The sequence below is a fragment of the Danio aesculapii genome, chromosome 18 (assembly GCF_903798145.1).
Source record: "Danio aesculapii chromosome 18, fDanAes4.1, whole genome shotgun sequence".
Classification (NCBI taxonomy): Eukaryota; Metazoa; Chordata; class Actinopteri; order Cypriniformes; family Danionidae; genus Danio; species Danio aesculapii.
Genome location: NC_079452.1, coordinates 39,380,460 through 39,395,690, shown reverse-complemented (window position 1 = coordinate 39,395,690; position 15,231 = coordinate 39,380,460). Strand labels below are relative to the sequence as shown.

The window sequence follows — 15,231 nt, the reverse complement described above, 5'->3', positions numbered from 1 at the left end:
CACTCCGCTTTGTTTTTTTTTTTTTAAATAGGCAGAACTCCCCTAGAGGTAAATAGTAGAGTTTTACCATTTTTAACTTAGCCAACATAATTGAATCGGATTGGACCATTAGCATCTTGCTCAAAAATGACCACAGATTTTTACAAATCATGCAAGACTGACAAAAAACTTTAAACTTGCTAGTTTTGTTTGCTGATATGGCAATGAACTACAGTATACTTTCATTCCAGCATAATAATCAAGGAACTTTGATGCAGTAACATGGCTGCAAAAGAAGCAATTATATTACATAGTGCCTAAAAGTAGTCCCTAGTTACGTAAGTTCCAACATGACCATCTGCTTGGACAGGGAACGCATTTTCCAGTGGTCTTAGTACATGATGTTACTACAGAAGCTTTAAATATCGAAACATTTTGGTCATTTTGAGCGAGATGCTAATGGTCTAATCTAACTCCATGATCTATGCTAAGCTAAAATAAAAATGGTTTCAAAAATGGTAAAACTCCACTTTTTAATATTAGAGGAAGTGTATAATCAGGGGAGCCTATTTTCAAAAAAAGTGGAGTGCCAAACTCAACGATATTAAACAAACAAAAGGTCTTTATGATGTATAATTTGGAATGAACCAAACATCCAAAGTAATTCTGCATGCTGGACTAAACTCATTCGTTTGTTGTATGTGCGTGCATGTATAATTTTTTAATCAGTTGAGAACTTGTAAAGAATTTATTTGTGTAAAGAATCAGCAGAAATCAGCACAAATCACACACATGAAGATCTGCTTCAATGATATGCAGTTTCATTGAAACATCATGAATTTGACGAGAAAAACATGAGCAATCTGTAATTTTTGTGGTCATACCTTGTGATTAAGTGTCTTGTTTTTGGTGCACCAAAGCACAGATGGAAAAGTTCACACTTATGGAAATGAACAGAGCAAACGCACCGGAGATTGTTTTTAACAAACTAAACCTGCCAAATGGGGACATATGATATATGAATAGGATATAAAATACTTTTGAATTTCATAATTTCATTTCTAAAAAAATTTTTGCACTATTATTTATATACATTGAGTGCCTTTTGTGGACACCAATTTGAAAACATCTGCTCTTTGATAAAGGCTTCTCATTAAAGGGACAATTTATCAGAAAATCTAAATTTACTCACTATTTATGCATCCTCAAGTGATTTTAAACCTTTATGAGTTTCTTTCAATTGAACACAAGGAAGATATTTTGAAGAAAATTGTAAACCTATAATCATTGGACATCCTTAGTAGGAAAACTATAGAAGTCAATCAAGCCAGGCTGATTCTGATAACGTACCCCTATATACATTTCTGGAAAGTGCCAAATATTTCCCAGAAGCTACTTTTTTTTTTTTAAGTTTTGAATTTGTGAATCAACCAGAGGCCGCTGTGTATGCTTTTTTCAGATCTCAAATTTCTCTTACAAGTGCTATTTAGCGTCTGCTGTTCTCGTGTGAATCCACCAGAGGCTGCTGTCGCCTGACTAACTGATCACTTAATTGACCCATCCTCCTCTTTTCTTAAACCCAACCAATAGTGTTTTCAAAAGTACAGATTGACCCGCCCACCCAAAAACCCAACCAACAGTTTTGAAAAGCAATTCAGAAAAAGAAAAGCCCCCGCCTGATTTTTACCACATCCATACAGACGTCCATACAGACGTAAGCGGTCAGCGTGAAAAGGAACGGCGTCATACCACCTCATAGAGTTTATTTTAAAGATGAAATGCAGCCATAAGTCTGGCTGCATAATTAACCATCTCCAGAAATGTATAATGGGCTACGTTTTCAGAATGAGTCTATGTTGAAGTCAATGGTTACAGGCTTTCAGCTATCTTCAAAATATCCTAAGTGTTAAACAGAAAAAGAAAACTCAGACGGGTTTGAATCAAGTAAAGGGCGAGTAAACAATTATAGAATGTTCAGTTATGGGTGAACTATCCTTTTAGGAGATGGTCCATTCCCAAAAAATAAATGAAAAGAAAAAAATTCCACCTTGTAAATTTATTTATTTAAAAGCCCTGATGGTAAATGGTTTCAGAGAAACACAAATCATGCAGACCTTCAAAATCGGATGAAAATGAAACACTCCAGAGGAGCAAAGAATGCATTGTCAAAAAAGCATTTTCTGAATCATAATGGCATTCGAGCACCCACGACACAACAAATATGACAATAAGACTTGTGAAAACATTGATCAGAATGCCAATTATTCCACATTTATGTAGAACAAATAAAAAAGCATTCTCAAAACAAGAATGTATTCGCAAACACACACACACACACACACACACACACACACAAAATAGGCATTTTAATCAGGACTCACGTGTCTGCTGAAGAATTCATCAACTTCCTCCTGGAGTTTCTTCTGACACTCTGGATGAACTGCTAACAGGTAGCATGCGAATGCTAGCGTGTTGCTGCTTGTCTCATAGCCAGCAACCAGGAAGATGAAGGACTGACCGACAATCTCATCCTCTGTCATCATTCTCTTCTGCTGGCTGCGCTTGGTGGATTCATTAGCAGGGCTGTTTTCATGTCCATCATAGGCCTCCTCATCGGCGTCATTGACCACATCAAAATGCTCCACAGACAAACACTTGTTGTTGGTCCTGACATCCAACATCAGTTGCAGGAAGTCTTTTCGCCGCTGTGGGGAACAAACAGATTACAAACATGTTAATGTACTCAATAGTGAGGAAATCTTTACCAGTTTAATGATGTACTTTTTTCTTTTGTTTGTCTAAAACTTAGGTATTCATGATTTAATTGAATATTGATGAAAGGCCTGGTTAAAGAAAGTTATTTTCTACGTGCACCACTCACTCAGTTATTTGTAATAAAGCTAAACATTCTAACTTTCTAACTAGTGATAACAATATGCTAAAGCATGCTAACCCATTAACGTTGTGCTAAAATATGCAATTAAAGTGCTAACAATCTTTAAACATGAACCTCCAGTAACATATTAGTAACATGCTAATTCATACTGCAATAATGTTAATACCTGCTAAAATCATGAAACACATTAACCTGTCAGTAAATGATGACATTTTTTTTTGTTAACTATCCCTTTACAGGTTAATATTTCACTAATTACTCATGCTGCGTTATAGTGTTAATACATGATTACATGGTAAACACATTAGCCATGTGCTATTAGAAACATAACAGCCGTTAATAGTAACATATCATGGCTATATAAGTGTTTGTCATTATTAGCTAACCTGGTATCTAGCATATCCCATCTAGTGGAATTTGTGAATTATTAGCCTGTTAAAAGGATAGTTCACCAAAAAAATTGTCATCATTTACTGACAGGTTGATGACTGATTTAATAATGTATTACTAAAACATTTGGTTAAAGGGAGTTATTTTCTACGTGCACCAGTCACACTGTTATTTCTAATTGTGTTAATTCTTTCTAACTAGCGATAACAGTATGCTAAAGCATACTAACCTGTTACCCTTGTGCTAAATCATGCTAATATTGTGTTAATGTTTAAACATGAATGTCCTGGCAACATGTTAGTATGCTAATTCATGCTGCATGCATGCTTCATGCTAATAACATGGTAAACACATTAGCCATGTGCTAAAGACTATTAGAAACATAACAGCAGTTAATTCATGCTAGTAACATACCAAGACTATGTAAGTGTCTGTCCTAATTAGCTTATCTGGTATCTAGTAGCATATCCCATCTATTGTATTTTGTGAATTATTAAAGTGTTAAAGGGATCGTTCACCAAAACAAAAAATGTCATCAGACAGGCTGATTATTTAATAATGTGTTAATAAAACACCTGGTTAAAGGTAGTTTTGTTCTATGTGCACTATCAGTGTTATTTCTAATTACGCTAAAATTTCTAGCTTTCTAAGTTGTGATACTATGCGAAACCATGCAAACCTGTTAAACTTGTCAACCATGTTCTAAAATATACTAGTAATGTGTTAACAATATTTAAACACGAACGACCTAGCTTAATGTTAGTAACATCCTAATTCATGCTGCATTATAGTGTTAATACATGCTAACAACATGGTAAACACATTAGCCATGTGCTAAAGACTATTAGAAACATAACAGCAGTTAATTAATGCTAGTAACATATCAAGGCTATAGAAGTGTAAAGTTTTTGTCCTGATTAGCTTGTCTGGTATCTAGTAGTAATTTGGGAATTATTAATGTGTTAAAGGGACAGTTCACCCAACAAATTAATTGTCGTCATTTATGTACCCTTTACTTGTTATGTCTGAGTTCTTTCTTCTGTTGAATGTCAAAAGAAGATATTTTGATGAAAGCTTGACCAATGACTTCCATAGTAATTGTTTTTCCTACTATGGAAGCCAATGGTTACAGGATTCCAGCTTTCTTCAAAATATCTTATTTAACAGAAGAAAGACAATCATAAAGGTTTGCAACTACGTTAGGGTGAGTAAATTGACATTTTTGCTTGAGCCATCACTTTAAATTGTATGGTTTGCTAATAGTGTTATTAATATCTTATTAATATAATCCACAGTTTTTTCCCCCCACAGATTATGTACTTTCAGATAATCAATAAAATTAGAAGAGAAAAAAGGTTGAATGGTATAATAAGTGTGGATGCATCACTGATTCATTATGTTGTTCATACACATCCAAACCTGTTCTGGAGGAAGATCATCCCTCTGTTTAATCATCTTCTGGATGCATCGTGTAAAAAAGCTATTCATCTCATCCCTGGATTTATTGGGAAGGAGGCCAGCAAGAGGGCGAAGAAGAAACGGGAACGCCACTGAAGAAAATCCATGAAAAATGGACACAGTCAGAACATTTCACTTGTACAATAAATATGCTAATCGCAATATCAGTATGATGAAAATTAGCTTCATATCATCGTCTGTCGGGAGCACTTTCCTAGCTGTGATATCCTTTGTACATTAATGAGATGGACATAAATGCTGTCCTGCATGTGAGGGCTGAACGTACTGAAGAAAATCATTATGGGTCTGAAGAAGGAGAAGGCGAAAAACTTGGATGCTTGGTGAACAAAAGGGTCATCTGGATTATTCTGAGAGTCCACCTGCGTACCAAACGCGACACTGGCAATTACATCCATAGTGAAGCAGCCAAAACACCTGCGAAACAGACGTTTAGTTTATTAATAAAAGCTCTGGAATCATAAGAATAACAGATGTGTGCATGTATATTCTGAGAAACCCATACTTGTGGATGTTAAAGCTGTTACCAGACTCAGCGTGGCTCTTCAGGTTTCTCAGTAATGTCTCTGTGGCTGTGTTGATCAGGGGAACCATCTGTAAAGCAAATTATTTTACAGATATCAGCAATCTGCAAACACCACACACCAACCCAAAGGAAATGGATTACAAGACTCTAAATGCAAGCAATGAATGTAGTCTAAATGTGGTTCTAGAACCAAAAATACACAGAAAATGTTGGAAATGGGCTGTTTGGACAGATTTGGTTGGGTATAAAGATGTACTGTAGGGTTTATTGAGGTTTATTGATTTACAATCTATAACATACATTTACAAAATAAGGTGAATTTTTAAAAAATATATATACAGATATGCCTGTATGTCTCACAATGTGAGACATTCAAGACTCCTTTAACTCAGAAACATTTTGTTGAAAGAACCTTTTTTTAACTATGTAGATATTTCAATGATACAAATCAAGATGAACCTTTGCCCACTATAAAGACGCTTTTGTGCAATGTAAAGGTTCTAGGTAAAGAGTCTTCATGAAACCATCAATACCAATAAAAAATCTTTCATTTTAAGTGTATAATTCTTAACCATATTAAATGCTTCAAAGAACATCATGTATGCATTCAAGAAATATAATTTGTTGTAGATTACCACCTCTTAAAACATTTTCTCTTCCATTCAATCTGCATTGCTTTATATGTACCTGAAAGAAACCGACTACACTGGTTGGCCTATTTAGTTTGGTCTATTCATTCACGAGCAGAAGACCAGAAATGACACAAAGGGCTCAAGACAGATTAAGCTACTCTCTACGCATGATTCCTGGAACTGCACTTCTTCACACCTGCAATCTCTCCCTCTGTATCTCAGTGAGATGAGAGCTTGTCCACGCTCTCTGTGTTCAATGCTATGGCTTTCCTTCCTGACACCCATGACTGCAGCTGTGATAAGCTAGCAGCTCTTATGAGACCTATTGATCCTGTCTGCTCAGTAGGAGAGAGAAAGCCACAGAAAGACTAGTTTGTATAGGAGGAAAGAGGGAAGGAGAGAAAAAGATATAGGAAGGAATGGATGTATGAGAAAGAAAACCTGCTATATAGAGGATGTTTGTTCTGTCGGGAAATATCAATTCACGTTCAATAATGTGGACAAACCTGATTATTGCCCTCTCTACTCATCAATTCTGTCTTTTGGTTACTCTGCTAATAGACTACTCTGCTTAATTAATTTCCATGCTAGTCTTGCTTGGGGAGTTGAATTAGTTAGAAGTAGCTAAGCTGATCTAAATAGCTTTTTTTTCTTCACTAAAGCCAGCAAGGTTTTGATGGTTAATTAAGCAGGCGCTCAGGTTTCTTGTGCTAGAAATTTACAAATGTATGACTACAATAGAACTGAGCTCATGTTGCTAGGCTAACACTGTGAGAAGCTTGGAAACATATTGCACACAACTGTTAAATGGGACATTTTGTAAGTTTTAAAATACCTGATTTGCATTATAACAAGCTAAATCATCTCACAGACATATGCTAGAAACAGCAAACAAACCTATAACTGTACTAGTTTGGTGTTAGCATGTTGCTAAGCTAATGCTACAATAAGCAAGAAAATATAGCATTGGGTAAAACTATAAGTTTAAATCCCATTTAAAAATAAGCTACAGAATCTTAACCTTAAATGCTAACAAACAATCAACACTGATATAGTTTTAGTACACTGTTAAGCAGACTACAATATACATAATACTACAATGGCCAGAAATACTGGGTACAATTGTTAGTTTGTAAATGCCTGCTAACTTAAAATCAAGCCAAACCATATAAAGGTTATACAGAAACCAGCGAACAAAACAAATGACTCTAACAGAGATTGATGTTAACGCTAAACAAAAAATACATAACCTACTGTTTAAATCCCTAGTAAATTTTAAAGCAAACTGCAATGTTAAGCTTACATGCAAACATACAAAACAATCAACTTAGATGATGTATAGTTTAAGTACGCTGTTAAGCTAACACTACAATAAGCATGAAATGCATACTCCACAGAAATACTGGGTACAATTGTTAGTTTGTAAATGCCTGCTAACTTAAAATCAAGCCAAACCATTTAAATGTTATATAGAAAGCAGTAAACAAAACAAATTACTGCAACAGAGTTTGATGTTAGCATGTTGCTAGGTTAACACTTAAACTTGAAAATGGGTAAAACTGAATGTTTTTAAGTGAAAAAAAAAACAAGCTACACCTTTTTAAGCTTGCTAGAAAACAAACATTGAAAACAACTGACTCAAATAGGATTTAATGTATTGTTGAAGCATGCTGCTATGCTAACACTGCAATAAGCATGACATAGTTGCTACGTAAAACTGTTAATATCAAGTCAAACCATGCTAGAATGCCGGTACATGCTAGAAACGTAAAAATTAAACGACAACTGATACAATACAGTCGACACAACAGAGTTTGATGTTAGCATGTTGCTAGGTTAACACTACAGTACACATGAACATACATAGGGTAAAACTGAATGTTTTAAATCCCTAGTAAGTAAAAAAAAAAACATATGCACCATTTTAAGCGTATACGCTAGAAAACTAACATTGAAAACAATTTACTCAAATATGGTTTGATGTAGGAATGCACTTCCAGGGGTTTCATCACCACGATATAAAACGTGCATAGAGCGGTTGGGTTTTGGAAAACACCTCCTTAAAAAAAAAACTATATTATGAGGTCACTGATCATGTGCAGAACAGGCTTTTATTCATTTTAGTCATTTCAAATACAGAACCACATTCTGATGGATGAAAAACCGTGATGGATAACGAAGGAAAAAACAAACAAACATACAGGTTATTTTTGTTCTTATAATGTTATATTTTATTGACTTAATTTGCAAAAACAGCAGACCACAAGAAGAGTACAACTGCATTTGTAGCCATTTCTTTTACTGAAAAATTCAACATGGCTTTACAACAATAAAATCTTGGGTAAATCTTCATGGTAAACTACAAATAATAATAATGGTTGTGGTGCATTAGATTAACTGTGTTTTTCTATTTTAATATATGGTAATCAGTCCTGTTTAAACAAATAAATACCACACTTTTCTGTAATAAACCATGGTTAATTTTTCTGACTCAATCTTAATTAACAGAACATATATTTATTTTCTGTTTTTAGTTAAAGTTATCATGCACAAAACACCTGGGATTAGGACAGGTATCTGACATTACTGTATATAATAGAATAACTATCAGACACAAAACACCTGGAATCAGGACAGGTATCGTAAGTTATATCCGTATAAATGTAATCTGACGGATATCTTAAGTTACTTTGTTTAATATAAAATGACCTCACAAACCACCTACAATCAGGACAGCTATTTCAAAGTCCTGCATAGGCATTGGACACGAAACCCCTGCGATCGCGTACAGGTATTTAAAGCAAATAGCTGTTTTCACAATCTGCGCATGATCCGTGACTTATGCAAATTCACAGATTGGCCACGCCCACCCAATAACATAGTAGCGGTTACGCTGTACTGAAACCCAAAAAGTGCCTGCCATTTGATGTATGGTTGGTACATACTGCTATGTTAACACTAAGCATGAAATAGCTGCAAATATAGCTGCTATAGCAAGTATAGGGGAAAGCGGGGCACAAAGTAACACTTTTTGGTTTTGGTCAAATAATGAACAAAGTAATAGGGTCAGACACACCATATTTTTTACCAACAACACACAAGTCTCCCCTACAAATGAGCACTGGAATTATGATCGCCGGACCTATGGTTTCTGTGCAGTATTGCCAAAAGTGCCAGGAGTATAAATGTTACTATATACCCCACCTGCGGGTAAGTTGTAACAGACAGGGGGTTAGTTGTAACACAAGCTTACAAAGGCAGATTTCACACAGTTAATTAAATTTTTGTTTACTTTAAATAGGAGCTATATTTCCTCAGTAATTGGCTCATTTCTTTTTTATTCTACATAGCACAGTATGTTTATGTATTTATTTGTTTATTGGATAAACACATTTGAATGTATTTGCATTATTATCCATTATTATACAATGCATTTATTTGCATTATCAGCAATAAAATATATATATTTTCGATTAAAACAATATTTTCTATTAAAAAACATTTTTATTTAAAAAGTTCTCAACATTACACTCAAAATTAAAAAAATTGTGTTAGTTTGATTGGTGTCCAACAGTGTGTGGCTTAATTGTAACACCTTGTTACAACTAACCCCGCTGTGGGGTGTTTTCCTCAAAACTGGCTAGCAGTCACTGTGTGTTTCTTACATCTTTCAAAATGGTTTAATCTTTTAGCCTAGAAGACGGTGATCACAACAATATAAGATTTTAATTTCATACTTTCACAGATTTTTTTTAAATAAAAAATATCGAGTATAATAAAAAATACTTTTATGCTGCAAAAAATGGTTTCTCCTGTATTTCTCATCCAAATTTCGCCAAATTTTTCAATAACTGGCAGGAAAACGTCTACTGTAAACTCCATGTTACATTTAACCCCGCGTTACTTTGTGCCCCGCGCTCCACTATACTAGAAACGTACATATTAAACAATTGATACAATTGAGCTGACGGAGTTTCATGTTAGCATTTTGCTTAGCTAAAACTACAATAAACATGGACTTTATATTTGATTGGAAAGATCATGACACTGAGTATTGAGTAATGATGCAGAAAATTAGATTTATTACAGAAATACATTATTAACGAGTTAAATTGTTAGAATATTTTATGATATTGATGTCTCTGATTAAACAAAATGTAGTCTTGTTGAACAAAACATAAAAACAAAGATATCTTCAACTCAATAGCACATACTATCCCTTAAAATTTCATCTATTCAGGTAGTTTTGACTATGTCATAAATGTTTCTAGCCTGTATTTTACACTAAAAGGTGTTAAGATTCATCAAGTCACTAAGCCGTGTCTTTACAGTCCAAGCAAAAGCTTTGTTACTCAACACATTTAGTATTCACCAGTGGTCGAGTCATCTCAGTTTTACTGGAACAAATTACTTCTCCGTGAGGCCTTACTTGGTGGTAAATAAGATGAATAGATGTGTGTGCGTGCATGTGTGTGTTTGTTGATGCATATTGACTCGGTGCAGGCAGGCAGATGAAGACGACTGGAAAGGCTGATGGAGAGCGACAGGAGCGGTGTCTACTGTCTCTTTCTACCACTACACCGCAGCTAATGAAAATCAATACAGGCAGCAATTGAAATGCCTACACTTTTGGACACACATAAACTCACAACCTGGAACTCCGTTATACATTAAGGTGCCCCTATTTTGCTATTTTAAAAGTTTCTAATTTTGTTTTCGAGGCCTACTATAATAGGTTTACATCCCCCCCAAGGTCAAGAAAACACTCTATTTTGTTATAATTTGTCAATGGAGTTTTCAGTTTTTTTTTTTAAGCATTGATGCACAATACAGTTTTAAAGGGGTGGTCCAGAGTGTATTTTTAAGGTTTGGCTGTGTTTATAACATGCAAAGCAATGTGTGCTCATGCTTCATTTGTAGAAAATCACGTTATTTTTTCATATATCTTACTTTGATTATGTACTGCTACTTAGCTAACATGAAAACTAGGACTGTCATATTTCCTAGTTCCTCCGAAAGGCCTGCCCTCAAGAGGCTCTGATTGGTTGGCTAACATAATGTGCTGTGATTCGTGGATCCACGTCACCAGGAAAAGCGTCACACCCCTACAAGCACGCACCTGTTTACATCCTTGTTTACGTCCTTGTTACAACATACTATTAACTCTAAAAAACTATGGATGAAATAGATCAGTTTTAACAAATGAAAACACTTACAGGTTGTGGCTTGCAACTCACAGCTTTGTCTAATATGGTTTGAGGAGTTTTTAGCCGAATGCACTGAACTGGGAGAGATTCTGGAGGCTGTCCTTTGTCAAATGCTATATTATATATGTTATATATATTTTTTATAATTTACTGGAGCGTAGTTAAAATTCAACTGTAAGTATTTCTTTCTTTGTGTCAGAAGACACAGAAGAAGCCCTGTGGAAATAGCAGTGTTTGGTAGGCATTTTAGCTTTCTGTTACATTACAGCACTACTGGCCACGCCCCTTCACTACACGGAGTATATGCACGTGGTGAATGCACGTAACCTGAAGCGTTTGTGATCTCACTAGCCTACAGGTTTTTTTTTGTAGTCCCCAGACTTCGTTCGGTGTAGGCTTTGCTAAGCTAACTCTGTAAAAGCCAATGTCTCCTTTTGCACTGAACTTTGAGCATATTACAATCAGAGATGTTATGTTCACACAGCTACATTACACATCAACTAAAGTTTAAAATATGATATCATAATGGACCACCCCTTTAAAAGCATCTGCTGTAGCATCTGCTACTGTACATAACAAACTCACCACAACACATGCATTTGAATGCTTTAAATTTCCAATTTGAGAACATGCCAACTTTAATGCAAGATTGTCCTTAATTACAGACTGCAACGTTAAGTAGCCTAAAGCCAAACTGTGTGCTAAATGATTAAGTCTAACGCAACCATCTGTGTATGCAAAGAGAAAATTGCTTTCGCAACACAGAAAAAAAGCATCTTCTTGACATTTTGACAACACAAAACATACTCTATATGGCGTCAGCTACAGGTAGAGTTTGAGGGTCAACGTAGAAAGGGTTTGTGCATGGGTCAATGACCCAGCTAACAGGGAACATTTTTAGAACATCCCATAACATTCCTTGTGTAAATGTTTGCGTGTAAAAGTATTAAAACAATGTTTTTGGGACATTCTTCTAATGTTGAAAGAAAAGGCAAGTTTTGTGCGCAAATTGTACATTCTTATTGTTGTGTAAACCTAGCAACATGCTATAATCAAACTGTATTGGTATATATTCAGGTTTGTCTTGTTTTTAAGCTGGCAGGGTTTTATAAACTAACAATTGTACCCAGTATTGCTGGGCACTGTATTTCATGCTGATTGTAGCATTAGCTTAGCAGCATGCTTAAAACAATACATCAAATCATGTTTAAGTCGACAATTTTGTTTGTTAGGATATAAGCTTCATAGTATAGCTTGTTATATGTTTTTTACTTACTAGATTTATAAACTTATAGTTTTGCCCATTGCAATGTATTTTCATGCTTATTGTAGTGTTAGCTTAGCAGCCTGCTAACATCAAACTATAGTAGTTTTGTTAGCTGGTTTTGCTGTATCTGTAAGAGTCAATAGTTTTGTTTGTTAGCATATAAGCTTAACCTTTTAAGGTGCACTTCTTGAAAAATTTATTTTGGTCCATTACTTGCATTAAATAATATACTGAAACAAATCTGATAAATAGTAATAAGCAATTAAAATAATAATAATAGCCTATGAATTAAAGGTCAACCAGGTGGTTACAAAGCCTGTTAAAGATAGTGTAGCCTGTTATACATTTTCTTTACTTACTAGAGACTTATAAACTTACAGTATAGTTTTGCCCAATGCAACGTATTTTTATGCTTATGTTACTGTTAGCTTAGCAGCATGCTAACATTAAACTAGTAGACATTCTTTGCTGGTTTCAACTATAGATGGTTTAGCTTGTTTTTATGCTAGCAGGCATTTTAAAAATTAACAATTTTACCACTTAACATTTGTGTACAAAGTATTTCCATGCTTATCATAGTGTTAGCTTAGCAGCATGCTAACATAACACTGTAGAAGTTTTATTTGTGTCTGTAAGAGTCAATACTTTTGTTTGTTAGCATATAAACTTCATATTGTGTAGCTTGTTATATGTATTTTTACTTACTAGAGATTTAAAAACTTACAGTTTTGCCCAATACACTATATATTTTCAAGCTTATCATAGTGTTAGCTTAGCAATCATTGCTATTAGAGTCATGTGTTTATTGGTTTCTAGCACAAGAAGGCTTAATCTTTAGGATATGGATTAGATGATTACTAACATGCTAATTGAATGTTCTAATAATGTTTTAAATAACATTTTGAGAACATTTATATAACACAAAACTGAAATGTTATGAAACATTTGAATAATGCCATTATAAACAAAAATTAACATTAATACTTGGTCTAATAAACTGGACATCTTCAGCATTCAAGAATATTCAAAAATGATGTTAAGGGAACATTTTTAGCAGGTGGCTCAGTTTTTAGCACTGTTGCCTTACAGCAAGAAGGTTGCTGGTTCGAGTCCCGGCTGGATCAGTTGGCATTTCTGTGTGGAGTTTGCATGTTCTCCTTGTATTCGCGAGCTCTGGTTTCCCCCACAGTCCAAAGACATGCAGTATAGGTGATCTGAATAAACTAAATTGGCCGTAGTGTATGTGTGTGAATGTGAGACTGTATGGGTGTTTCCCAGCACTGAGTTGCAGCTGGAAGGGCATCCGCTGTGTAAAACGTATGAATGAATGGACCTTTTTAGAACCTAAAATTGTTATCTGTGCAAGGCCAAAAGTCATTATGAATATTTGGTACAAATCTACATACGTTTGTGTTGGAAATAAGCTGTAATTCCTGACGACTCGGTTCAATCGTTTTTTTTTTTCTTTTGGAAGACACCAACTCCATTTATCATGCACTTTGGTCTTTGTAAACCTTTTATGTTCACAAATGGTGATGTTAAACACACTACATGAAAGCCAATATGCAAAACAGCATAAGGGGGGCACTTTAAACAATCGGGCAAGTTGAATTTTGATCCCAATTTCATGTCCCATAAAATCCTCTGCCAGACGCAGCTAATATTTAACAGTGGAACGTCTCGATTCTGTGGGTTTTTAAAATGCAAACACGATGGCTCTGTTTACTGCAATTAAGTTAATGGACATGCTTTAAGACACAGCTCTGAGACTTGGATTACAGCAGATTGTAAAGCCGTTTATGAGCTCATTAGAAGTTTGTGTCTTTGCCACTGTGCAGCGTTTCTCTCCCACACTGTGTTTCGAGATGACGGATAGAGAGTGATGTGTGCGGATTTCTCCTGAATGATGTCACAGCATGCCGGATTTAGCTAGGGCGAATGTCACTCCTCTTTTCTGAGTGTCTGTGTGTATGAGAGAAGTGCAAACACTGTTTCTCCTCTCACAGCAGAGCACACACACCTCTGACATCCCTGACGGACATGTTTTTACAGTTTCAGCCTGAGAGGGGAAATGACATCATTAATGGATACCAGCTCATGGGTAGATGTATACACGAGGTTGAGGCCAAATATATCAGCAGCTTTGCATACCTCTTTTGCACATCATGCAACACGTCTGCAATGTTCTACAATGAGAGGTTGTATATTTGTTACCCGCAGTGAAAATGTAGACACTCTCGACTGAATTTGTTTCTCATGATGCTTGAGAAGAGACCAGAGCTGAGATTAAATATTTTAATTGGCTTTGATGATTTTTGGTCAGTTAATTGTCCATTAGTGTTATAGTTTTGATGACTTTAGAGTTAGGATTAGGGCTGCACAATATATATTTTCAGCATCACAATGTACACATTTACAATAGTCACATCGCAAGATATGCAATGCAATGTTGAGTCTTAGTTGACCAAGACTGTATTATATAGAATTTATATATATTTTTCTTACTTTTTAATTTTTTTTTTACATTTTTGTCTTGTTTCTAGTCCAAATATCTACATTTCAAAGCAAAAGAAGATTATTTTACTTACCCCAATGACAGATAATTTTATTGTTTTATAGAAAAACTCTTAATTTTGAATTAATTTGGACTAGAAACGAGACAAAGCAAAGTAAGAAAAGCATTTTTTTGCATTGTGGTTATTCAATTTCACTAACTGAATACTGTTACGACTCCCCAGAAAACCATCAAATACCATTCAAACTATCTTGTGAAACTGTATTCATATCACAATATTTATCACAAAAATAAAATATAGCAATAACAGATTTTTCTAACATCATTCAGGCCTAGTTAGGAT

General features: G+C 34.9%; 1 protein-coding gene across 1 annotated transcript in view; it reads right to left on the bottom strand.

Moving 5' to 3' along the window:
* tbxas1 (thromboxane A synthase 1 (platelet)) overlaps positions 1-15,231 on the bottom strand; it is a 145,770-nt gene that overhangs the window by 52,670 nt on the left and 77,869 nt on the right. The window contains exons 9-12 of the mRNA XM_056478439.1: positions 5,247-5,335; positions 5,010-5,158; positions 4,685-4,815; positions 2,361-2,684 (exon numbers count right to left, since the gene is read on the bottom strand). Coding sequence (XP_056334414.1) covers positions 2,361-2,684; positions 4,685-4,815; positions 5,010-5,158; positions 5,247-5,335 — 693 coding nt within the window. The remainder of the gene's footprint in view (positions 1-2,360; positions 2,685-4,684; positions 4,816-5,009; positions 5,159-5,246; positions 5,336-15,231) is intronic.